The sequence below is a fragment of the Balaenoptera ricei genome, chromosome 5 (assembly GCF_028023285.1).
Source record: "Balaenoptera ricei isolate mBalRic1 chromosome 5, mBalRic1.hap2, whole genome shotgun sequence".
Lineage (NCBI taxonomy): Eukaryota > Metazoa > Chordata > Mammalia > Artiodactyla > Balaenopteridae > Balaenoptera > Balaenoptera ricei.
Window position 1 is genome coordinate 30,957,062 of NC_082643.1, and position 27,453 is coordinate 30,984,514.

A 27,453-nucleotide genomic window follows, 5' to 3' on the forward strand; every position below is an offset into this window, starting at 1 on the left:
TAAGGAAAACAGAAGAATGGATATTGATTAACCAAATATCAGACTGTCATGGCAACGTATTTTTTTTAAGTTTTTTTTTTTTATAAATTTATTTATTGATTTATATTTATTTTTGGCTGTGTTGGGTCTTCGTTTCTGTGTGAGGGCTTTCTCCAGTTGCGGCGAGCGGGGGCCACTCTTCATCGCGGTGCGCGGGCCTCTCACCGTCGCGGCCTCTCCCGTTGCGGAGCACAGGCTCCAGATGCGTCAGGCTCAGTAGTTGTGGCTCACGGGCTTAGTTGCTCCGCGGCATGTGGGATCTTCCCAGACCAGGGCTTGAACCCATGTGCCCTGCATTGGCAGGCAGATTCTTAACCACTGCACCACCAGGGAAGCCCATGGCAACGTATTAATATTACCTTTTAAAAAGTTATCCTCTTTGAGGATGTGCACAGGGGATATAGCCTCTCCCCAGTACCCTCCTTTTCTATTTTTCTGGGCACACTGTCTTTCTGTGTACACAAAATTGGCCCTTTAAAATGATCCCCCATTCCTGTAGATTAATAAATAAAGGAATCCTTTATTTCTCTCAATCATCGTTCAGTTTATACATTCTCTGAAGCCATAGCCCAGCTAACTAGCCAGCTAACTCTGAAAGATTAAAGAACTCCCAGTTCTTGGGACTACAGCCACAATTTGTGACAACTGCCCTGAAATTTTTATAAATGGCTCTATTAATCATGTGGGTTTACTGTAGGCTTCCCATACTTAACGCTATATGCTTCGGGTTGAACCAGCATTACCCTTCCAAACCCTGTTTTCAATCAGTTTTATTTTGACATTAAGTGATTCCAGTTACAGACAAGTTGCATTTTACGTTCCCAGTTGGGCTTCCAAACGCATGCCCTGTAATACTCAAGTACAATGCACACAAATGACTGGTTGCAGATAATTCTTAGCCCATGGTTTTGCTGATCCTATGCAGACCCCAAAGCATGTAAACCTGCCATTGGAGTCAAGCCAGGGTCAACATGTCCCAGTTTTTCTAATCGTCATTGCTGATAATCCTTTACCCTCATCCCTCTATTTGCAAACAATATATCCTTGGAAACTACATGTCCGTGTCATTAATGAAAGAAGTTTAAAAGCAAAAAAAATCCCAATGCCAGGTTTCTCCAAGATCAAGAAATGGAGAAAACACGTTGTTCTTCCTTTTTCTTTTCTGTTTCCTACTCCTGTTTTGTTTTCCAAATATCTTTTTAGACTCGTCCTTTTTTTCTTTCCCCCACGCTGCATGGCTTGCGGGATCTTTGTTCCCCAACCAGGGATTGAACCCAGCCCTTGGCAGTGAAAGCACACAATCCTAACCGCTGGACCACCAGGGAATTCCCCAGATTTGTCCATTCTTTATCACGCTAGGGTCAGTCACCTTGACTGCCATGCTGTCATTAATGCTGGCGAATTAACTGCTGTTGAGACTTTTAACTAACCCTCACCCCACATATTCAACATACACACACACAGAGACCCAGCCACAGTGTTGGCTCAAGCCCAGCCAGTCCTTCACCTCTGCCCACCATCAAACCTCTGTCTTGGCCCTGATGACCAGCCTGAGACCAACATCCTTCCTGGCAGCTGCCCCAAAAGAATCACTAGCAACTCCTTGCTTAGAAATTGGACTCCAAATGTTTTCTTCTTTTTTTTCTTTTTCTGGCCACACTGTGCTGCATGAAGGATCTTAGTTCCCCGACGAGGGATGGAACCCGTGCCCCCTGCAGTGGAAGCACGGAGTCCTAAACACTGGATCTCCAGGGAATTCCCTGGACTCCAAATCTTGAAGAGGTGGAGGCATGGTGAGGGGCAGGCTGCTCTGGCATTTCTTCGAGCTTCTCTTCCCAAATTTACTACTTCCTTTTGTGCAGCTCTTTCCTCTAGTAGGAAAACACTAAACTTATTGTCTTTTTTTTTTTTTTTTCTCACTTTCCTTTAGCGTCGAGAAGTGGCAAAAACAGTTTTCTGTTTGGTCGTAATTTTCGCTCTGTGCTGGTTCCCTCTTCATTTAAGCCGTATTTTGAAGAAAACCGTGTATGATGAAATGGACACGAACCGATGTGAATTACTTAGGTATGATCCTCTGTACTCAGGAGGAAATTGGAGTTTCTCTGATTTCATATTTATCAGACTTTTACAAAACCACCTACTCTACATTCTCAATAGCCCTGAAAATTAACACTGCAAAGTTGATTGTTTTTCCTTAGCTGACATAGCCCATAACTGATCTCAAAAATTTGTGCAAGCCATATCAGTAATTCTGCTGCTCCCCTCTTGGGCCTGTGCATAATAGTTTGGGTTAACCAAGTGCTGGGTATATGTGTAAATGTTCTGCAGAACTGAAATTACCATTTAAACAAAGACTTTAAACAAAAAATTCTGACTGCCACCTATAAGAAATGGCTTCTGGGCAAGAAAAATGCTTATTCTAGAGATAAATGCTAGTTAGCAGATTTGAAAACATGTTCTAATTTATCTCCTCTATTTTCTTTTGCTCTAGTTTCTTGCTGCTCATGGATTACATTGGTATTAACTTGGCAACCATGAATTCATGTATAAACCCAATAGCTCTATATTTTGTGAGCAAGAAATTTAAAAATTGTTTCCAGGTAAGACGTTTTGCAAGCATTTTTTAAGAACAACCAAATGAGTATATTAAGTAACCAACAGGCATGGTTCATTCCAGTTGTAAATATCACTCTCATTAGCTGTACTTTTCAGTAGAGAAGTGAAAAATCACATTTTGTTACCCAGAAAGAGGGTCAAATTGTCAGCATAACAGAAAAGCAATATCTATCCAGACAACAACATATTCAGAGGTTAAAGCAAAAAGAACTAACTTAATAACATGCCAATTTAGTATCCTGCTTTAAAAAGAAATACTCCAACTTGAGCTCTAGGCCAACAGAATAGATAAAACTTATTCATGCCTTACATGATCTCAACAAAATGTAAACTCATTGTTAAGAAATCTCTTGCTAAATGCTATTTAATAGTACACTTAATAATAGCCTTTTCAAGGAAAGTAAATGTTTATGGCTCTGGAAATCTGAACTAATGTAATTTAATTGGAAATCAGTTTCCTTCCATTCTTCAAAGCTCCTTGTAGCTAAGCCAACCCATGTCCTCCTGAAGCTCCAAGCACTTCTTATTGAGGTGTCATTTTTCCAGTTCCTAGAATGATTTTAGCATAGAGTTAATGCTAACTGGATTCTGTTATCTTTGGCCAGGATGTTTAACTTCAGTTTATGGTACGTATTAGAAAGAGTAGCATAGAGTTCAAGGGTGCACGATCTGGAAGCCAACAATCTTGATTTAGATAACAGCTCTGCACTAGCTAACTGTCTTATCAGTTCCAAGTGGTACCCCTCCTGCTTCCTCAGTTTGCTCATCTGTAAAGTCAGATGCTCACTGTATCTGTCTCATAAGGTGGAATGCAGTGGGTTGATATACGTTAAGCGCTTGAGACAACAGAGAGTGCTCAGTATGAGTTTCTTATTATTAGGGATAGAAGACAGGAAAAAACACAAGCCACTGCCCCTGTGGAACTTATAATCTAGAAAGAAACAGACAAATATTAAAAAAAAAAATCATAGAAATCGATGAAACCTGGTGTGGAAGTTCTTGTTGCCACACTTTTGAAGTCTACTGGGTCATGTTTACAAGTCATGAAATGCCCTAAGAAAGATTCTGCCCTAAGAAAGATTGACTAAAATGCAGGTCATTAACAAATACATGATGTAATCTGGAGTTAATATCAGTTGCTAATTAGTTTACATATTAACTAGACGGGAAGGGAAAAAATCAAGGTGCAAACTCTCAGACATTAAACACAGTTTTGACTGATCTTCATAAAAAGGCAGCATACCCAGGGGAAAGAGCCCAATAGAGAGAGTCCTGGGTTCTAAGTTCAGTTCTGCCTCTTATTATCCTCTCTAAGCCTCCCTGTTCTCATTCATAAAATGAGGAAAATAGCACCTACCCCCAAAAGTTGTTAAGAGCATCAGATGAGGTGGCCAATGCAGAGAGCCAAGTAGGTGGTACACACTGAAGAAATGCCAGGCCTGAGACTTCCCTGGTGGTCCAGTGGCTAAGGGTCCACACTCCCAATGCAGGGGGCCTGGGTTCGACCCCTGGTCAGGGAGCTAGTTCCCATATGCCGCAACTGAAAGATCCTGTGTGCCGCAACTAAGACCCAGCACAACCAAATAAATAGATTTTTTTTTTTAATAATAATAATTTTTAAAAACACTTAAAAAAAAAAATGAAATGCCAGGACCCTCCCAGCCCTTTCCACCCATGCCCACCCCAAATCATTGAACACTCTCCCTCCACCAACACTGCCTTCCCTTCCTCTTTGACTTGGTGAATAAATTAAAACAAGAAACAAGGGATCTGTTGCTTTGCACTAGAATAAACTGCTTAACTTCTCCCTAGAAGTTACAAACTCTCTACCCTACATTACTAGTAAGGCTCACACTCTGTCCTCAAATGCCTACAGACATTCAACCCTTGTTGGTAGGCCTCCAGGTTCTGCAGGGAATAGGTTGGTGGCCTCATCTTTTTTTTTTTTTTTTTTTTTTAATTATTTTTGGCTGCGTTGGGTCTTCATTGCTGAGCGCGGGCTTTCTCTAGTTGCGGTGAGCAGGAGCTGCTCTTCTTTGCGGTGCGCGGGCTTCTCGTTGCAGTGACCTCTCTCGTTGTGGAGCACGGGCTCTAGGTGCACGGGCTTCAGTAGTTGTGGCTCGCAGGCTCTAGAGCGCAGGCTCAGTAGTTGTGGCGCACGGGCTTAGTTGCTCCGCGGCATGTGGGACCTTCCCGGACCAGGGCTCGAACCCGTGTCCCCTGCATTGGCAAGTGGATTCTTAACCACTGCGCCACCAGGGAAGCCCTGGTGGCCTCATCTTAATTCGAGTCTATTCCTTCTCCCAGTCTTGCCTCTGCTGCTGCTGTTACCAGTCCAAGAGTCTGATGACCTCAGTCCCCATGAATGGAACAAGCATCCAATGGAAGAACCATGAACAAAACAACCATAACACAGAGAGGAGCAGCCATAAGGACAGTATAAACTAAACATCTTAAGGAACATTCATCAATATACTTCAAATCCTATTGGAGAAAAAAAAAAAATCAACACAGCAACTGCATCTCCAGAAATCTCTTCTTCCATCCTTCTCCCATGACTCAGTACCACCCCCTGGAAAAATGTTTTCCAAAACATTGAAGGGTTGACTGGTTTATACCCACAAATTCAACGAATCTTACTTTGATTTATCTAATTTACATAGTCTGCATGTTATATTCAGCCCTAAAAAATGGTGGGAGTTGGTGGGGGGAAGGAGATTGTTCAGTTAAACCAGAAGGATATATACTATCTTTGCATGAAAATAGAGTTTTCGAGTACGTGGCTAGCTTTCGTGGCGGTTCTGTAGAATGTTCCGTAAGAACTGGTCACCATGAAAAGCTTAGAAATTATAACAAGGTTTTCTATTTTTTTAAAGTAATTTTGTTTTTTTTGGCCAAACACGGTATGGGTTTAAGTCTCCTTTATTTGAAATGTCATTCAGTGCCAGTATTTTTTAACTGCATAGTTGCCTATACAAATGATGATTTGAGCTTATTTACACATATTTTGCCCCTCAAAAAGAAGAAGACATAAAATGGACTTCAGGTGAGCAATTAGGTTAATGTTTATCACGTCACTGGCTTATTTTTAAAACATAAATTCTCAAGCTGCAAGAGCTTACAAGAACTTAAAGCACAGACCGATATCCACATATGGCAGTTTAATAGCTGCTATTCAAACAATTTTTAAGAATCTGTATTTTCTTTTTTAATGGTGTTTCATTACAGGAGACCTTGTGCATATTTTTATGTTAAATTTTAAAATAATGCTTGAATGAAATAGTTCTATTTTTCATAAGCCCAATTTTTTTAATGGAAGCATGTTATGTAAAATCAATACCATATACTAAAATTTAAATGTATGTGTCATTTAACTATGCCCAAGACTTTCAGTGCAATGCACAGAAGTCCACAGCACAGCCAGGAGAAAAGGACTGAGTATTTTCAGAAGATTTGGAAAATTTCATTGAGGCTTATTTTTGGTTTTAGTAACATGTATACGTGTGTATATGTATGCAAATGTACATACATATATACATATATATGTATACAAGTCACCTCATAGTCTCTTGATTGCTTTTAAAATGTTAACTGGCAGTAAGACGTTTTTTGGTCATTCCCTTTTTCATATAGGAATATAGGAAACATAATTTCAAAGAGGCCAGCTGAGTTTATCATGTCAGTGAAATATAATTGCCACCATGAACTTAAGGTTCTCTGGATTTCCAGGATACACCTAAACACCTCCCTCAACCCAACTCCTCACATAGTCACCATTTCAAAAGGCCCACAAGTGATTTCTGCTGGGCATTTTCCACGATGTTTACAGACTGTGAGTACAGCAGAAAATCTTTTACTGTGTGTATATAAACATATATATATATATATATATATATATATATATATATATATATATATATATATATAAACAACCATACAGTTCTTTTAGCCAATTTTTCTGTGATTGTCTCTATGGAATGCACTCGTGGGTGTGGTATTTGCACGTGGTGGGACGGTTGTATGGACTTCACATCATCTAATACTAATGCCCAGCAGTTGTGCCAAAGCACACACTCTAAGTGGCATCTAGGTAGATGTTCCTCTCAACCGCCAGCCTCAGTCAGTTTTAATCTATCTGTGTTCATAAATCTTGTGACAGTGTTACCATTACAAATGGAACGTGGCAGGCAGCATGAAAAAGGACAAGCCATGGGTAGACAATGGGGTTTTGGTTCGTTGGTTGGTTGGTTAGAAAAAAGCAGTATTTGGGGTTATATTTTTTTCCTGTGCTGGAGCAAAAGTCATTAAAATTTGAAGTATGATATTGTCCCAATTCCCAACTCAACGTGGTGATGAGACTGACAAGTGGGCAGATGTTTCTATCAGACTTCGCCAGAAAGATTGCTGATAATAAATTAGCTCAGCTGATCCTTTGGGCTGTATTTTAGCACAGTCATGTATAAAATGATATCAGGTTCCAGTCATCCAATTGCAGGGCTCCTTTACGTGTTAGCAGTCAAATTCTATTAGCCCACTGGTGTGTCACATGCAGTGATAATATCCCTATAATGTAAGCCATACGTTCACACCATTTTGTTTAGACAGTTGTCTTTTTTTAAAGATGCTTTGTCTCTTGCATATTAAAAATGCATTTTACAAGTTCAAAAAGTCATAGATTTCTGAATAACAACACAGGCTTCCATGTGCATTTTGTTTATGGACCAGTAAGTGACCGTGGTTGACTAGTAGGAATATTTCCAATTTCTATCTTTATCACATCTTTTCAAGTAAATCTGTAGAAATGAGCCAGAAGCCAAGGCCCTGCACTGGCAGTGGCCCATAAATATAAAATAAAAGTTTACAGAAGCCTTGCAGGTGTCTCTTCATTTGTATATAGTTCTATGTAGGAAATGTTTGTTACACAATACCTATTGCAAACCTCTCCCTAGTAATAGCCAGGTGAGCAGTTTTACTTTCAAACAGATGCTTCCTAACTGTACTCTACTCTCAACCAACTTTGTTGTATTGAACACTTAACTCTCCCATTCATTCCTTCCTTCATCTTTCCTGTAAATTTTACTGAGCATCTACTATGCACCAGGAGTTCTTCTAGGTATTGGGGATATAGCAGGGAACAAAACAGGCAAAATGCCTGCTCTCATGGAGCTTGCGTTCTAGAAGAAGGAGTTGGACAATAAACCATTAGTATCAACAAACAATACGTCAGGTGGATACCTGGAGGAAAGACTCGTCTATATACAACTGCTTATTTGACATTTCCAACTGGATGACTAATAGACTTACTATATCTGAAACTAAGGTCCTTATATCCTTCTAACCTGTGCTGCTATAATATTCCTCTGCTCATGTATTAGTCAAGGTTCTCCAGAGAAACAGAACCAATAGGATAGATAGATGAATAGACAGATAGATACATACATACATACATAGAAGGTTCTTTGTGAGAATTGGCTCACATGATTATGGAGGCTGAGATATGTATGCCATGATGTGCCATCTACAAGCTAGAGAACCAGGAAAGCCAGGAATATAATTCAGTCCAAATCCTAAAGCCTGAAGAACAAGAGAGCCGATGGTATAACTCCCAGTCTGAGGTCAAAAGCCTGAGAACCGTGAACAGCTCGCTGGTGTAAGTCCCAGGGTCCAAAGGCTGGAGAACCAGGAGCACCAGTGTCCACAGGCAGGAGAAGATGGATGTCCCAGCCCAAGAAGAGACAGAGGAAATTCATTCTTCCTCCTCCTTTTGTTCTTTTCAGGTCGTCTACCGATGGGTGATGCCTGCCCATGCTGGTGAGAGCAGATCTGCTTTACTTAGTCTCCTGATTCAAATGCTAATCTCTTCCAGAAACACCCTCACAGACACACCCAGAAAGAATGTATTCCTAGCTATAGGGTGTCTGTCCCTTATCCCAGCCAAGTTACACAGAAGATGAACCATCACAGCCCATCTTTTGAGGTGTCAGGACAAAAGCCCTGAAGTCCTGTCCCACTTCTTTCTCTTACAGCTTATACCCAACTCCTCAATAAACTGTGACAGGCGCATCCTCAGACTATCTCCAGAATCTGACTCTCCCTCTCCCTCCCTCTTTCTCTCCCTCTCTCTCTCCCCCCACCACACACACACACCCCTCACCTCCCTTTTCTGAGCCACCAACATCTCTTGCCAGGATAACTGCAATCAGACCCTACATGCCTACTTGTTTCCAGCCTTGGAAACACCATACTCTAACTGGAGCCTCTCTCTCAACCCCCATAAGTGGTCTAAAAGTGTCCACATTTCCAAGCTAGGCTGATCAGCAACCCCTGGGGAGTTTTCTACTAACAACTAAAGTAAGAAAGAGCCCTTTCTTACTGTTGCAAGCCTGGGAGGGTGGGCATTGTGAAGAAAGTCAGTCTAGAGTGTAACAGAGATGAAAAAGCACATTTAAGTCCCTGGGTCTAGTTTGCCCTGATGCTTTTCCATGACTTGAGTAAGCCAACGAACACATTTACCTTTGTGCCCATGCTAGTTAAATTTGGTTTTCTGTTGCTTACAATCACATGGTCTAAGAACAGCTCATCTAAGTTATTTTTATTTATCTCTTCTTATTGCTGTTGTTTAAATTAATAGACTATGTTTTTTAGAGTAGTTTTAGGTTTACAAAAAAAAATTGATTGGAAAGTCCAGAAAGTTCCCATATGCCCTCTTTTCCCTGCTTCTTCATACACAGTCCCCCCTATTCTCTACCCCTTGTATTAGTGTGGTATATTTGATGAACCGATATTGATACGATATTATTAACTAAAGTCCATAGTTTACATTAGGGTTTGCTCCTTGTGTTGTACATTCAATGCGTTTTGACAAATGGAGAGTGACAGTTAATCTACCATTATAGTATCATTCAGAATAGTTTCACTGCCCTAAAAATCCCCTGTGCTCCACCTTCCCTTCCCTCGTCCCCTCCCTCTTGATTTATCTTTTCACTCAACACAGATGTAGCAACAGCATATTACCCTGTGCTAGTTGCTGGGAATGTGAAACCGGATGTATAAATAAATACATGCACTGAAGTGCTTAGTGGTGAATCTGTAGCCATCAGCATCGGGGACAGTAATAGCACAAAGGCAAAAGCAGTCAAAATTCTTTAAACTTCAGCGAGTGACATCAATGAGTACAGTGTGAGGGCTCTTGCTTCTACAGTTCTTATTTTAGCCAATATAATCAGGTCACTGCTGAGACAATGGCATTACAATAAGCAATATAGCATTGTCTCTACATTAGGAGATTTTAAAAGTCTGTAAATACACGTTATTCACCATCCAAAAATAAACCCACCCAGGAAATTTTAAATTATTACAGTAGTGAAACAAATTGGAGATTAAGTCCAAGAAACAGCCAAGACACATGTGAATCTTTCACTAGTCTATTACCTGTATTGTTATTTTTAGTAGTATTGTTAGTCCATGAGAGTGTATTAAACACTATATATGTGTAGAGTGAAGAAAATTCAGTCTTCCAAAACCTTTCTAAGCCTGAAATTCTGATTCCTTTGTCTATAACATAACCTAGCACAGTACTGTACTTATTGATTTTTCTCCATACTTCAAACAAGCAAAGTTAAATCAAGGTACAAGTCTACCACATGCAGTTGATCTTTTCTGAAATTCCAATGGAGTCTTCACATTGAAAAATCCCAGTGTTTCTTAATAATCCTACATTAGAGAAGCTTCTGTCACACTCTTCTCTAAGTAGTAACAAAGAAAAACCAGCATCTATATTTGGTCAGCACTGATACTTCTACATTTTTGTTTCTAAAACTGAAAGGAGACAGGCCACAGCTCTTAGAATCAGGGAATAATCAAGAACTGAAAATAACATTGTAACTGCAAAGCCAGCTTTCCCCATGAAGCATGCTAACAGAGTTCACTTTTGATCTGATGAAGCCGGAAGTCCTAATAGCTCATGGTTTCCCAAGATTTTAGCATCAATAATATTCAGTTGATTCTGTGTTTCTTCCTGGGAGGTAATAAATTAGGAACAGCAATGCCACCCTAGATAGAATCAGAAGAGTCATGAATCTTCCTAAGGGAATGTAGAGAATTCCACAGATTTTTCCTTTTTGGTCCTAATCCACAGTCTCCTTACCTAATTTATGTACATGGAACTGATCATCTTTTATTTGAATTTGATTCCATGACAGTGGATGCAACTGTGTGCTTGGTGTTGTGTGACAGATTTGTCCCAGATGGGAGAGAGTAACGGATGCTGGCCAGACTATGCAGTATCACATGATCAGCCAAACCACAGGCCCCAGGCACCTACGAGGCACAGCTTGTCTCCCTCCATTTACACAAGTTTTTACAGAATAAGCCATTTCTCCATGACCTATACCTCTCTATTTCTCTCACAGTATGACAATTGGGATTCATTACAATTAAATTCTTGTCTTTTTAAAGTATCCTGAAATGAGAAAATCTACTAAACGTGATCAAGTAAGGGGAACATATGTGCCTTTTTAGGCTTTTCAGGGCAAACATTTGCACATAATGAAAATTTGATCTCCCAGGTCCAGTCTTTTCTCTATTTTAGGCAACCCAATGGGGTTAGGCCTGGATCACTCACTCTCAATCAAGACCCTGTTGGGAGGGATGGAATTCTGCTGACCAGCCTAGGCCAAGAAGGGATAACTCCTGGAGCTGAAGTCGGGGCAGGGTGGGGGGAGTAACTTCCCACAGGAAAACCCATGTGGCCTTAGTAAGGGGAAAGGAGGGACTTCCCTGGTGGTGCAGTGGTTAAGAATCCGCCTGCCAAGGCAGGGGACACGGGTTCGAGCCCTGGTCCGGGAAGATCCCACATGCCGCGGAGCAACTAAGCCTGTGTGCCACAACTACTGAGCCTGTGCTCTAGAGTCCACGAGCCACAACTACTGAAGCCCACGTGCCACAACTACTGAAGCCCCCGTGCCTAGAGCCCGTACTGCACTACAAGAGAAGCCACCGCAATGAGAAGCCCGTGCACCGCAACAAAGAGTAGCCCCCGCTCGCCACAACTAGAGAAAGCCCGTGCAGCAACAAAGACCCAACACAGCCAAAAATTAATTAATTATTAATTAATTTTGAAAAAGGGGGAAAGGAGAACAGCTGCACCACTTCTTTTCTCCATCTTTAAGGATACTGTTCATATATCCTGCTCCTTCTTATTTTCTGCTGCTTTTTCACATTTTTAGCTCAGTTAATTCCTTGATTTTTATTCTTTTCTTTAAAAATAATTTTTGCTCTTCAAATTATAAAAAATAATATATAAAATAGATGTAGGATATATTTAAAGTCCTTGCAGAACAAAACAATAATTAATGAATAATCCATATATGCAAGGGGAGAAATCCCTCTACATGGGGCATTTTATATATATATGTCTTACACTTCAATATCTTACATTTAATTTATCCAGTTCTTTGCTACCACAACCAAGCTGCACTGACTGTACATCTTTTTACAAGTCTCCATGGAGACGTGTGTGATTTCTTTAGGAAAATTAAAGAGAAACAGGATTGCAGCTGAATCATACATCCTGCCAGATTGTCTCCACAATGGCCCCACCAGTCTTGGATTGATCCATTATTAAAGATTTCAGGGCTCTGGGTGCCTTGAAATTGCTCCTCTTTACACGGGCACCATCACACTGGAGGGGGACATACCTTTAGGTCTCTGTAGCAGATACTGTTGGAGAACTGACCAGATTCTCTTGGATCCTTTATACCAGCTCTGTTCACCCATCCCCACCTTCAGTGTTTTTGCTACTATTTGCTCCTGTAATTTTCAGTGGCCTGCCTTTGGACACTGGAGCCCTCTAGCCTGAAGGAGAAGAAGAGGAGCCTGGGAATTTTATATCCACCTCAATCACCACCCATGACCTGTGGCCAAGGACTTACCAGTGTGTGAGTGCAAAAGCCCAGCTCTTGTGTCTCCGGTGGGGTAAAGAGCAAGCACCTCCGGAGAGCAGCCTCACCTGAAACCTCACCCTAAGAAAGGTGAGGAAGCTTATTCCCTTTCCCCAGCCTGCCTCTTCTACTCCCTCACTGGTTTCTTTGGGGGTTGTGCCTTAACAAAGCACTGACACCCAAATCCCTGGCTCAAGGTGTCCTTCTGGAAGAACCTGACCAAAGACAGCACACATTTCTATCTCACTGCTGAACTTAAATGGCAAATTGCAGACACTGAACATGTCAGGTTCTTTAGCAAACTAAATGGCATCTGGTATTTGAAACCACTCTTTCAGTTTTTCTCTGTCTGGGGCAGCTGAGTGTGTATGAGAGCTCTCTGCTAACTGGTAATCCAGACTTCCTCAGCCTCAGTCCCATTTTCTGTGAAGGCCCAATTGACCGCTTTAGGAACTCCATTTCAGGCTCTTTGGAGCATGGCTGTTAAGTTTTTCTGTGTATCCAAACATTCCTCATATCAGAATTTCACTGCTATTGCCCTTAGAAGAACGTGCCTCTCCCAAGTGGCCGCCAAATGAAGGTTTAGGTCATTTACGAAGCTGGAAATCAATGAGACGGGTAACAAGATTAGTCAGCTGTGGGTTGGGAAGTCCAGGTCACAAGCACAGGCCACTCTTTCAAAGGGTTTGCCCGTGAGAGTACTAAGAGCTAAGATGACAGCATGAGGAAGGCAGGGCCAAAGGAAAGGTTTTTATCTCTTCAAGAGAAAGACAACCTCAGCATTTTTAGGACAGTAGAATTAGCCCCGTGATAGGAAGAGATCACAGATGGATGAAAAAAAGAAGATAACTGATGGATCAAGGTCCCAGAGGAGGTGCAAACGGCAGCCTTGGAAAGGAAGAAGGATTCTTCCTCACTGACTAATCAACAACATCTGTTTCTTCAGGCATGTGATTTCCTATGAGTTTCTATTCATGAATGTCCTTTGCCCATATTAAGAACAAGAAAAGGCCTGCTTGTACTATAGGTAGAAGAGTGTCCCTTTTAAATCGTACCTTACAGGAACATCCTGGAAAGATACCCACCCAAGTGCGCTGTCTGAATGAACTCTTCAGCTAGCTAGGTCAGCTCCTCGCTAGATGGACTCAGGGAAGACTGACCTATAGCTAGAGTCAGACCATCTCATCCACACTCCAGGCTGTCCATAGATGCCAGTGGAAACCATAACTGTATGACTTCCCTGTAATGAACATGTGTTGCTCTGTAAACAGCATATACATAGAAAGAGAGAAAATTTATCTTTGGTTTTTGGTGATGATAGTGCTAAACTTTCTTCAATGTACCAATTGTATTAGTCAGGGTTCTTCAGAGAAACAGAACCAATAGAACATACATACATAGCTACATATAAGAGATGTATCACAGGAATTTGCTTGCATGATTATGGAGGCCGAGAAGTCCCACAATCTACCAACTTCAAGCTGGAGAACCAAGAAAGCCAGTCACGTAATTCAGTCCAAGTGCAAAGCCCCTAGAATCGAGGGGGATTGCATAAGTCCTGGCCTGAGTCTGAAAGCCCGAGTACCAGGGCCTCCAATGTTCAAGAACAGGAGAAGATGGATCACTCAGCTCAAGCAGAGAGAACAAATTCACCCTTCCTCCATCTTTTTGTTCTATTCAAGCCCTCAGCAGATTGGGTGATGTCCTCCCTCGTTGCTGAGAGCAATCTTCTTTACTCAGTCTACCAAATGTTAATCGCTTCCAGGGACACTCTCACAGACACACTCAGAAATAACATTTTACCAACTATCTGAGCATCCCTTAGTCCAATCAAGTAAAAATAAAATTAACACATAAAATTAATCATCACAGTTATGCAATAAATATTTAAGATAAATCAAAATCATTTTATTACATGTTTTCTCAGAGAATCTATCAGGGAAAATAAATTTTCATTAAGCTGGATAATAATACTATCCATATAACTATGCCTTAAAGCCTTTATTTTACAAACATTTCCTAATCTCATAGCTGTTCCACATTAAAGAGTCTTTCTCAGTCTTCCAAATCGATCAGTCAGGATGGCTGGTGGAGATTAAGCCCTGAAGTGGTCTAACACATTTTCCTCCCCTTCATCTGTGTATCCATGGAGAATCTATAAAATGCTAGACATTCTGTAAGTTCTCCCACTCCACTGAATGCTCCATTTCCACAATTCATTAATTCAATCTGGAGTTCAGTACTTCTTCCACGTTGACCCACTGTTTCTCAGATTCCGCATCACCTGCAGGTATTCAGCAATTGCTCTATACTGTAAATTGCACAATACCTTGGGCTTAGTTAGTTGGTCCAGCCACAGGCTTTTGTCATCAGCCCAGCATCCCATGGTCTCTTTCAATCAAAAAGTTGAAGGGTCATGGGAACCTACTATTCTACTGAACAATGAATTAGTTCAGGCAAAATAATGGCGTAACTTCTGACCACACTTGGGATTAGTCATCATTCCACCAGGTTGTCCCAGTACTCCAGGGAACACTGTGTGGTAACCCTCGAGTACTCTCATCTGAAATTTATGCTGCATGACGTACGATCTTACAAGTTCTTGCCTCTGTTGATTGCACAGAATGCAACAAGAAAAAGGTTGTCATTCTGATTTCAGCTTAAAGGTCACTTCCTCAGAGAGACTTTTCCTGACTGCACAATGTAAATTAGTCACCCACTCACTCTATCGTTCACTCTGTTTTAATTCTCTGCACAGCACATATCGCTGAATGATATTTTTCCTGCTCATTTAAGGTTGTCTACTGTCTAGTCCCTTCCATTAGATAAAGGACCTGGCCTATCTTGTTTATTGTAATATACCCAGTGCCTGGAATAATTCTGGATGGCACAGAGGAAGCCCCCAGTATGTATAAGTTAAATGAATTAAATCAAGGTGAAACAATAAAAAATGGCTAGGAGGCCACCTTAAGGCTACTTTTAATATAGGATGGTCAGAGAAGGTCTTTCTGGGGAGACGATTTTTGAGTTAAAACCTATATAATGACAATTTAATAAGAGTACAGGAATTCCCTGGCAATCCAGTGGTTAGGACTCGGCATTCTCACTGCCGTGGGCCTGGGTTCAATCCCTGGTCAGGGAACTAAGATTCTGCAAGCCGTACAGTGTGGCCATAAAAAAGAAAAAGGTTTTGATTATTACACTGGCCTGTTCATTTTTACTTTGATATGAGACTATTCTTGTTAACAAAGGGCTTTTTAACTGTTGAAGAGTGACCCCAAAAATTATGGACTTGACCCAAGATTTCAGCAGAACAGATATAGGACTGAACTTACAGAGTGGGTTTAAAAAGAGGTAATGAGAGAAATCATTTTCAATGCCTCTCAGAACATTCTCCTTTTTAGTATTCCAGATTTTTTTTTCTTTTGTCCCTGAAGCTCCTTCCACCATTAAGTCTTAATCACCTGAAGGGAAGGGATGGCAGATACCATCTAGAACAAAAGTCCACGTGGAAGACACAATGAGAGAAGTATCCACCAGCATGGGGAGAATACACATTCTTCTGATGAGCAGTGGGAAAGTCTGGGGGGAACTATGTGCACATCCCACCTGGGTTCTTTAGGGTTTCAATGCTCCTACCCTACACTCCTAAGACTTAGCCAGTTGAGGGGTTTGTTGATTATGGAGACAGAAACCAGGCCAAGAGAGACAAGCTAGAAGCCTCAGGATGGTGAATCGTGCCCTATGTAGAAAAACGTCCAGCACATTACAGCTCCTATTTGGAACACATAAACAGACCACCTCACAGAGTGTCTGCTGACCTAAATCAACATGGGTGTCTGAAGCAAAGGAGGAAAAAGCATGAGTTATTACAGAGAGAGGATTGTACTAACTATCCTTAAGTCTCCCATACTTTCCTATGTAGTGCAGAAAGGATACAGAAGTTCCACTTGCTCCCAGAGAATGTCATGAAAGCTAGCCAAGAGTCAAGACGAGGGAGCTTGCCCTTGGGTCACTAGAGAGAGAGTTGCAATGACACTGAAGACCACAGGTGAGACAGAGTCTGCCAGAGAGCCAGGAGGACAAGGCTGGACATTTCAGTAGTGGATGCAGCGAAGACAGAAGTCACTCCCTGCAGAGGTGAGGCTGTATCTCAACTGGTGAGCAACAGGAAAACAGAGAACGGTAACACCTGGGCAAGGAGACCTTCCCCAAAGCTATGAAGATAAACAAGCTCCCTTTTGCACCCAGACACCATCTTGGGCATAAGGAGAAGGAAGGGAAACTCTCCAGAAGAGAAACAACTCTAGGAGGGAGTTTGATTTTAAATTGCTTGAATATGAGTATAAATTACTTTCTGATTGTAAGCTTTAAAAAATGATTTTCTACAATCACCAGCAATTTAAGTAGGTGCAGAGGAAGATGAAGTCAGGTACAGAAACAGAGAAGCTAAACTTGTCACACAGTGACTTTAGATTGATTCCAGTTTAACCATACTCTGTATATACAGTGCAAGTGTCCCCTCCTAACGTTCCAGCTTGAGAAGCTCAAGCATGCTTAGTTCAACTCACAAACCTTCTCACTGGGTGCCCGAGGATTCCTTTGATCTTTATTTGTCCTGGAGGCAGAGGTACAGTACAAATAAGAGAGTTGCTTCTTCTATGTGCTGTAGAGTCAAGGAGAGGAGACTCAGCTGGGCATTGCTTCCACACCCACAGTGGCTGTGTGATTTACGGGCAGGACACCTGAGGCCGGCAATATGAAATTCCCCAGTGACCAGGACCATTCATGGAGTGACCTTGAACTTCTCTGGCAGTGATCAGGGCTCTCCAAGTCCTGTGTTCACCTCCACACCCCCCATATAGTTCTTCTCCCTTCCTTAGCCTCTCCCAGTTAAACCTATTTCCCTCTTCTCCTGTTGCCACTACAAAAAAGTTCTCTCTTCTCTTTTTCTAACACAGTATTAATGGCTAATAGGTAGAGTCATGATCATCCATTGAACCTAGGTCCCATAGCATCAGTTCTTTTTTTTCAGGAGCAGGAAGAGTTTTTCCAGATCTCCCATTCCTGGAAGGGAAGAGAGAGCTTTGCTTCCCATGCTGGAGAAGGTCACGCAAACACTTCCAACCCCAGAAAGACAAATGACTTCTACCAATGCCAAAAAGAAAAGATAAACCTAAGAGAGTTTAGTGAACAAGAGAGATTGACGCTAGTAAAACAAGATGGTTAATCAAGAAAGATAAAATGCGGGATCCAGAAAAACAGAGGCTCCAACACAGTAGAGAGACAAAGAGACTTCCCAGAATAAGATGAAGAGAAGTCCCAGGATGACAGCCGAGCAGCAGCTGGCCTAGAGCAACCAGTCCAGATGAGAGTAGGAGGACAGAAAGTTCTGGGAAGGAGGTCTTGTCTCCAGAGGGAAAAGACAGAAGTAGTAGATGATCTAATATTGTCCAAATTATGACCTTGCTCCATTGTAGTAATCAGAGAAAGGAAAAATATAGGTGTGTTTGTGTGTGTGTGTGTGTGTGTGTGTGTGTGTGTGTAAGATGGGGGTGGGGTGGGGGTGGGGAGATTGATTGAGGTAAAACCACATTTACCCTGAAAAGAAGCCAAAAAATAATGTATAAATTTGACAAATCTAGGGAAATGCAGTGTAACCACAATGTTCAAAAATATGGAGTTAAATACTAGTAAAAACAGTTAAAAAGTTGAAAGTGGTTGCCTCTGGGGAGCAGGTCTCAGGAGAGGTAAAGGATGGGGCAGGGAGCTTCTTTTCTTCATTATTAGCTATGGTGGATTAAAGATGGTCACAAATTCTTTGACACTCTTCCCATGGAGGGGTGGAGTCTATTTCGCATCCCCATGAATGAATTTGGGCTGGCCTATAACTGATTAGAACCTTCCACTGTGGCTCATGAATCCCTGAACCAACATGTAAGAAGACCAACCACTCCCTCGAGAGGCCACATACAGAGGTCCTGAGACGGCATTAAGAGAGAAATAACCAGCTAAGCCCAGCCTTCTACCCACCCCACCAAGACACCAGATACGTGAATGAAGCTTGTCTTCAAACTGCCAGACCAGCCCAGACCAGAGGACCACAATCAGTTAACGCCATGTGGAACAGAAAACTCACCAGCCAAGCCCTGCTTGAATTTCTGATGGGCAAAATCATGAGACATAATAAAATTAGTTGATTTAACTTATTACATATTGGAGTAGTTTGTTATACAGTGATAGATAACTAGAACCTAAGTCTTTTAGTACTAAAGAGTAGCGAGTCTTTAATGCCAATTTTTTAAATGTACATGTATAATTTTCATTAAAATAGAAATTAATTTTAAATAGTTTGATCTGAATAAGGTCAATGGATTGTATTGATGTCAATGTCATGGTTTCAATACTGTGCTGTAGTTATACAAGATTTTACCATTGGGGAAGACGGAAGGAAGTGCATATGGGGTCCCCCTCTATTATTTCTTACAACTGCATAAGACTCTACAATAACCTAAAAATGAAAATGTTTCAGAAATAACTTGAAGAGTTGAATGTTTGTATCTTGTCACATTTATATATTTTTAACAAAAATTGTGTCATGCTTTACATTATCTACATTTTTCCATTTAATACATTTTGTATTAATACCTATTTCTAAGTCAGCACTTAAAGATATAGCTTATTGATTTAAATGACTCCATAATATTCCACTGTATGGATTTACTATAATTTATTTAGCTAGCACATCACTGATGGATATGTAGGTTGTTGTTCTTTCTAGAGACTGTGTACTCTACCAGGTCAGAATTTTAATTTCCCTGAATCATAAAATCAGAGGCTAGGCAACATGGCAATATTCCCCCTACTCTAAACTGAAGGTAGTTATTTCTACCCTTCTTATGATAATTCCTTTCCTATATTTACAACTTCCATAAGCAGTTATAGAATCATTAATCCTTCTTCTTTTAAATCCAGGAAGTGTCCACATATATATGCATAGCTAACTCAGCTTCTGGGTAGCATATTGCAACTCATACTGCTAGATGTCAGGAAAAAACATAACAATTAAAACTCAAAGTCCCAGCCCTGAGTCACCCTGTTTGAAGGGGTTCTAGAAAAAGTGAAACCAGGGAATTCCCTGGCGATCCAATGGTTAGGACTCTGCACTTCCACTGCAGGGGGCCCGGGTTCGATCCCTGTTCAGGGAACTAAGATCCTGCATGCCCCGAAGCATGGCCAAAAAACAAAAAAAAAAAAAAAGAAAGAAAAGAAAAAGTGAAACCAGAAAAGAACACAGATATATGAAAGAAAGAACTGATCTTGAAAACTAGGTCTCAAATCTCAATGCTTCCAATATCCAATCTCCCAAAATAATTATTTAATCTGAGTAGCATGTTTTACATTAATGATATCATTAAGATCAAAAGAAAAAGTAAAAAGGATGTTATAGGTGGATACAGCCATGGATTTTTGGGCAAGAATAAGTCACACTGCCTTCTAAAGACTCTTGTGCTTTTAAGAAAGTGCATCTGAAGTGTATTATTCATTCATTCATTCAACAAATATTTAAGTGTCTAATAGTGTGTCAGGAGCAGACAAAGTCAGTTGTGGCCCTGGAGGAGCTCATACTCTAGTGTAGGGACAAAGAATCAAATAGACAAGTATAAACAATGTGGCAGACAATAATAAAAATAAATAAATAAATAAGCACATTGTAGCATGGAGGAGGGCACTCAAAGCTTTTATGAAGGAAATTAACAAAATCTTAAAGTAGGAAAAGGCATCATAGGTGGGGAGAGAGAGGTCATTCCAGGAGAGGCGCAGCATGGGCAAAGTCCCAAAGCAAGCACAGAGTTGAGTGTAGCTTGCAGGTGGGGATGGTACATGGTCAGAGATGGCTCTACAAGCAGTTATATGATGCCCAGGTAGGCACTGGAAGCACGGAGTGACATGAGAGATAGCCTATGGCCAGATCATACAGGGCTGTGTGCCTTTCTGCAGAGTTTGAAGTTTCTTCCTCCACTCAAGGGGATCCAATGAAGAAGAGCTTTGCTTAGGGTGAACATATGTTCCAGTTTGACCAAGACTATTCCAGTTTATGCCTGTTGCCCCAGAGTAATTCTTAATTAACAGTTCTCGTTTTCACATTCAAATGTGTCCTGGTTAAGAATGATAACCCTAGTTATCACTCTAGGTATGATAGATCTACTTCCAATGGTACTCAGGTCATTGGAAATCTGCTTAAGTGAAAAATAGCAGAAAAGGTAGGAAGGAAGGAAGGAAGGAAGGAAGGAAGGAATGAAGGAAGGAAGGAAGGAAGGGAGGGAGGGAAGGAGGGAAGGAGGGGGGGAGGGGGGGAGGAAGAGAGAGAGAGCGAAAGAAATGAACTAGCTTCCATCCTGCAGAGAGTTTGATAAATGCTAAATTAAATAGCGGTGAAAGATCAGATGCAAAGTTTTCATCCAAGACACACAGTAGCAATTTTTATGAAGTTTTTTGCATTGGGAAACCCAAAAATATGGATTCTGCAACCTTTTTCTTCACTTTCTTATTCTTTCTTTTGCAAGATTATCTTTTTTCTTGAAATGATACTTGTTGGTTTATAAAAGGAATACATGAACATGATAATAATTATGAAAGTATAAAAGGAAAAATTAAAGTCTATCTTTCCTCCCCAACCCAGGCCCACGACTCAAATAACACCATATGAATTCATCAGTTTACTAAACAAGATGAACCTAATTGGGTAAAACAAAAGAAGAGGTTTTTTATTCTCCTCCTACTGCCCCTCTTAGAGTTAGCTAATTCCTAAAATAGCAAACAACTGGCCTGCAAAGCACACCTTTCATATGCAAGCCAACTAATCCCAAGCCCACACTCCACCACCACCTTTATCTGGCTCTTGCACTCAGGGACACTAACTCCTTGCCCTAATTACCCCAGAGCCAAGTACCAAACCACCTGGGACAGCCCCTAAGCCCCAGAGCTCTCCAAAAGTATTCAAACTAGGAATGACATCAGCAAGACTGCCAAACAACCCATCCCCCACTCTTAGTGCCTACTCCAACAACAATGTAGCACTCATCCTCAGACAAAAGTGCTTTTGTGGGAGCTGTGGGGTTCAGCATCATAGGCCAAGGGATCCAGGAACACTCTTGCCCCACCTCCCACCACTTTGCATTGGGTAATAGTCATGTAGATCTTCGTCCCAGCTGTGGACCCTGAAGTGGCCCATGAACCAGCTCCAGCTACTCTCAGCCATGGTCTGGGAGCCCCTGGAGAACACTGCCTTCGACAGCCACCCACAGATGGGAGAGTCTTCGTGAAAGTCCAAGTTTTCAGCAGAGAAGTGCCAGCACACCACTGAAGCCAAAAAAAAAAAAAAAAAAAAAAAATCTGAGTTTGGACACATTGGAGAGGATTAAGAGGAACAGCCTAACTTTATCTGCACCACCCCTCCTCGAAAATAGCACAGCCTAAGGCCCTGAGAGCCCTCGGCTGCGCCTCCTCCCACAAGGGGGCGGGGTGGGGGGGGACGGTGCAGGGGGAGGGAATGTGTGAGTGAGCACCTGGCTTCTCCAGCTGTGCAGGATGCTGCCAAAGAGGCCCATTTCCTGCTCACACCAAAAGCGTACTGAGTCGTGAGATGCACGACTGGGGGCAGTGGGGAGTGACAGAAAGAGAGGCAGATAAGACTCTCAGAGGGCATAAAAGGGAAGCAGATCCTACCACCCATGTCACAGATTCCTTCAGGAAGCCTGCCCACAAGCACCTGGGGACACCTTGCCTCAGATGTCCCCAAGTGGCCCTCAGACACCCCCAGCATGCCTCACGCCACACACCTCACCCACACACGCACCTTCCACCCCATGGCCAGCTCCCTGTGCATGCTCACAGCAGCAGTGAGAGTGAGCTTTGGCAGATTCAAATAGATAACATCAGAAATGAAAGAGGAGAGACTTCACTGGCGGTCCAGTGGTTAAGAATCCATGCTTCCACTGCAGGAGGCACGGGTTCGATCCCTGGTCAGGGAACTAAGATCCTGAATGCCTTGCAGTGTGGCCAAAAAAAAAAAGAAAAAGAAATGAAAGAGGAGACATTACAACCGATACAACAGAAATGTGAAGGATCATTACAGATGACTATGAATAATTATATACCAAGAAACTGGATAACCTAGGAGAAGTGAATAAATTCCTAGAAACATACAACCTACCAAGAACGAATCATGAAGAAATAGAAAATATGAACAGATCAATACTAAGTAAGGAGCCTGAATCAATAATCAAAACCCTGCTAACAAAGGAAAACTCAGGATCAGCTGGTTTCACTGGTGAAATTCTATCAAACATTTGAAGAATCAACACCAATTCTTCTCAAACTCTTCTAAAAAATTGAAGAGAAGGGAACACTTCCAAACTCATTTTCTGAGGCCAGCAAAACCTGATATCAAAGCCAGACAAGGACATTACAAGAAAAGAAAGCTACAGGCCAATATTCCTGATGAACATAGATGCAAAATTTTTCAACAAAATATTAGCAAAATGAATTCACTCAGGCCATGAACCGAGGAGCATTCACCATTCATCATCAATGAGCATCCAGTTGCAATAATGCTCATCAACCTTTGGAGACTTTAATACTTTGTGGGATGACAGTAACATAATGAGAAAGCCTCATCTTCCAGCCAAGATGGGACCAGGCAAACTATCTAGAAATTGCCCTACAAACCAAAAGAGGAGTAAAATTTGCTTCGGTATATATTTGGACTATGTATGGGATAAAGCATTTTACCTTCTAATTGTCTTTTATTATTTTGACAGCTGAAGAGAAATATGCTTTCATGATATTAAGATGCTCTGTGTTTTTAATCACACCAGTTGTGGTTAGAAATAGTTTTCTTCTTAAAGATGTTCTTTACAGAGCCTCTGTCTTCCTGTTCTGTTATGGATTATTGCTTTCTAAGCCTCTATACAAGTGCCATCCTGCAATCACTTATCATTGAACTCTTGGCTTCTACTGCTTCTGGATTCTCTATCTTCCTCTTAAGTTGTTTTTTTTTTTCCTAGTGAATATCCTTAGGTAATTTTTTCAGATGGGAGAAAATGTCTTTCTTTTGAAAGTATTGGAAATGTCTTTATTTTTCCTTCATATTGGGATGATAATTCTGCTGTGTAATGAATTCTAGGTACAAAATATTTTTCCCTCAAAATTTTGAAGGTATCGCTTGTGTCATCAGTATCCATAGATGTTGAAGAGACATTTACTAACAATCAAATGCTTATTCTTTTGAAGTAAGATGTTCTTTTATTCTCTCTGGTCACAGTCGAGATTTTTCTCTTTTCCCTTGGAATTTTGAGGCTTTATGGGGATATTTTCATCTGTCCATTCATTCATTAGACAAGTTTTTACCAAACAAGTGATATAGGAGTGCAAGCAATATAGCTGAGAACAAAACAGATTAATGTTCTTTTCTGTTCTGTTTTGGTTGTTGTTGTTGTTCTTTGCTTGGAGCTCTGTGAGCCCTTGCCATCTGAAAACTAGAGTCTTTTAAGATTCAGGCAAATGTATTAATTATAATTTACTTGTATTTTTATTTTACTCAAGGAAGCAGGGCATAAGAGTTAAAGGAAAAGATTTCTCATATTTTCCATCTCTTTTTCTTTTCGGTTCTAAATTCTAAGAGCTTATCTCATTTTATCCTTAAACTATCAACGTGATCTTTTTCCCCATTAATTTTATAACTCAGCTAGTTCATACATTTTTTTGGGGGGGGGGCATTCTTTCTCTAATTTCCATGTATTCTTTCTTAAACTCTGCTTTCTCCTTTTATGTAGCAGCCTGGTTTTGATAGACACAATATTTTCTTAAATATCTCTGAGGATAGTCTTTAGAATTTTAAAAATTCTCTTCTGTTCCCTGAATTATCTGTTTTCTCCAGGATTGGTTATTGTTTCAACTTTAGTCTTCCACTGCCCACTGTTTGCTTTCCTCCTGTGTCTGATGAGCTGTTATCTGTTCATATTGATCAATGGTGGATGATATTAGTTAACATAGGGAACTGAGACAGTTTTTCTCTCTAGTTGTGTGGGTCCCTTTCTCCAGTGGGCTCTCCCTTGAAATCTGACAGCAGGTAAGTGGACAGAAGGGTGTTTCCAGGCAGCCAATATGGGTGAGGAGCCAAGAACACTTTCAAGTATCAAATGATGAAGGGGGGCTTCCCTGGTGGCGCAGTGGTTGAGAATCTGCCTGCCAATGCAGGGGACGCGGGTTCGAGCCCTGGTCTGGGAAGATCCCACATGCCACGGAGCAACTAGGCCCGTGAGCCACAATTGCTGAGCCTGCGCGTCTGGAGCCTGTGCTCCGCAAGAAGAGAGGCCGCGATAGTGAGAGGCCCGCGCACCGCGATGAAGAGTGGCCCCCGCTTGCCACAACTGGAGAAAGCCCTCGCACAGAAGCGAAGACCCAACACAGCCAGAAATAGATAAATAAATAAATAAATAAAATTTAAAAAAAAAAATGATGAAGGACTTTTTAGTGTATTTTACCCCTAGAAAACTTCTTCTTCCTCCACCTCCTCCTCCTTCTCATTCTTCTTCTTCTTGTTTTGTTTCACAAGTCGACAGTTATCTTAAATTCTGTGCTACTTTTTGTTCTGAATAATCTCTCTAGGAGCCTCATGCAAACCCATTGTTAACTAAAAGCCGTTGTTAACTTGGGCCTAAGAGTAAAGCAACTGCTCCTCACAGCCCCAATTTAGGGGGTGGAAGAACAGTACTAACAGGACCCAGTATATAATTTGCAGGTCTTGGTGCAAAATAAAAATGCAAGGTCCCTTGTTTAAAAATTATTAAGGATTTCAAGACAATGTCAGAGCATTAAACCAAGTAGAGGTCTCTTCTGAGCATAGGCACTTTGCCACTGTGCGGGTCACATGCCCATTGAGACAGCCCTGACTCCCCACTGGGCATTTCACCAGGTTTTTCTACCAATAAATATCCTTAAATTCTTTGCCACTGCATTTTTCTGTTCTTCCTCTGTTGTGCCTTTTCCATCAATAAAACACCTTCTGCTTTCAATCAGGAATTCTCCAGATCTTCCAGTTTGCTGCTAATGGTACTTTTCCTCACTTTCCAGTGATTTTTTTGGTCTTATTCTTTTCTAAAGTATATTTTCTATTATTTTGAAACTTTGAGAAGAAGAGGAATTAGTGTCCATTTGAACCAAAATCTGCTTTCTTTTAATGACAAATGCTTACGTAATCAGAAATATGCGAGTGGTATACTGGTTTTAAAACAATCTGGTCCCCTATAATTTGTTAACCTTAGTCATAGCCACCAGAGCTTAAGTTACACACTAAAATAATACATTTCTGGGGCACTTGTGAACTTCCCCTTAAAATGTTCACATTATTTCTTACATGAACTCATATTAAAAACAACTTTGATATCAATTAAGTTCTCAGTCTTCAAAGTTAGTGGAGTTTTCCATTGAACAAACAAACATCACTTACCAGGAAAGTCAACTATTTTTAAGGTCCATTTTTCTTGAGCCAAAGGATGTGGTTTCTATATAGAGAGATAAATGAACACTATAAATCTGAGGGGGGAAAGGAATTTTCTGATTTAGCTTATTATTTTTTGCTTTCTATCTTCATAAACTCCACCCCCATCAAAAGATGAAAGGTTTAAGTGATACTTTATTACCTGGTAAAGCCTTTAAGTGAGAAGAGACTTTCATTTGTTTCCCTAACACCCACAGCAATTTTATTGAAATGATTTATCAGAAAGTGTTCAGAGTCCCAGAATTTCCTTTCACATGAACATATTTTTTTCTGAGAATTTTCTTTTGTGAAGGACAACTGTATTTAGCTGTTTCTAGCTGTATTTTGTCAATTAGTGAGAAATGGACTTGACTAATGAAACATGCCCTGAGAACCATTATTTCAAGTCACTCCTACTTCATGACTTTTGAAACAAGCCAGTGATTTCCCAAGCTTTTTTCTTGCAACTTCAGAAATGAAAATTGACAAGGAAAGCGAGACATAACAGATCAAATTTGTTCTAGAAATAACACTATTTTCAATGGACATAGCAAGAGCCTTAAGTGCAATCTACACATCTTGATCCAACAATTGCAATTCTGGGAATCTACCCAAAAAATTATCTGAAAAGCAAGTTGTATACTAACAATGTCAATTTCCATTTTTTCATGCTAGCAAAAAGTAATACATCTTAAGAAGGGTCTGAATATGGCTTCCCTCTAAAACAAAGCCTGAGACACAGACTTGGACAAGTGGCTTATTTGACAGGTGACTCTAGGAAACATAATATAGGAGATGGAAAGTTAAAAAAGAAAAGTCAGCAAATGGTTTGTTTTAAGCTCATGACATCTGTAGGTAACTAGGATCTGGTCCTGCTGGAGACCCTCTGAAGAACCTGGTATTATGCATCTCAGAATTGGGGGACAGTGCCCCAAGCCCACAGGGTGTTGTCTCCAAGCTCTCATCTTATCTGATCCTTTAATAGATTTTTCCAACATTTTATCAGACCGTTGCTTCCCAGTGATGTGGTCTATTGTAGTACTCATGGAGCTTATGGTCATTAGCCCATGGACACACGTCCTTTGCCCCCAGATTAGGTCACTTGGTCTAAGGCAATGTTATGGAGAATCCATGTCAGTAAATCAGGTACTGTAGGTCATAAGACACTACTAATGGCAGGGAATGTAAACCCATCTTCTGCTAAACAAAACTTGATCTAGGTGAATGAATGATGAGCCTGAACTAAAACAGAGGCCACAGAGAAGCACCAAAGCACTGGGGTGCCAGACAAATAGTAAGACTTCTTGGACCACA

The 27,453-nt window shown here is 40.9% G+C and overlaps 1 protein-coding gene and 1 long non-coding RNA gene across 5 annotated transcripts in view; one reads left to right on the forward strand and one right to left on the reverse strand.

Moving 5' to 3' along the window:
* Nucleotides 1-27,453, forward strand: part of EDNRA (endothelin receptor type A) — an 87,333-nt gene that overhangs the window by 54,953 nt on the left and 4,927 nt on the right. The window contains exons 6-8 of one of the 4 annotated variants that reach the window (XM_059922574.1): nt 1,970-2,103; nt 2,531-2,639; nt 4,963-7,518. The exons of 1 other annotated variant lie outside the window; for it this stretch is intronic. In XM_059922574.1, the coding sequence (XP_059778557.1) occupies nt 1,970-2,103; nt 2,531-2,639; nt 4,963-5,103 (384 nt within the window). In that variant the 3' untranslated portion in view covers nt 5,104-7,518. Of the gene's footprint in view, nt 1-1,969; nt 2,104-2,530; nt 2,640-4,962; nt 7,519-12,478; nt 12,566-27,453 lie in introns of those variants that run through there. 2 more of the 4 variants (XM_059922577.1, XM_059922576.1) reach the window with 2 other exon arrangements.
* LOC132365810 (uncharacterized) overlaps nt 1-27,453 on the reverse strand; it is an 80,905-nt gene that overhangs the window by 11,714 nt on the left and 41,738 nt on the right. The window lies entirely within an intron of this gene.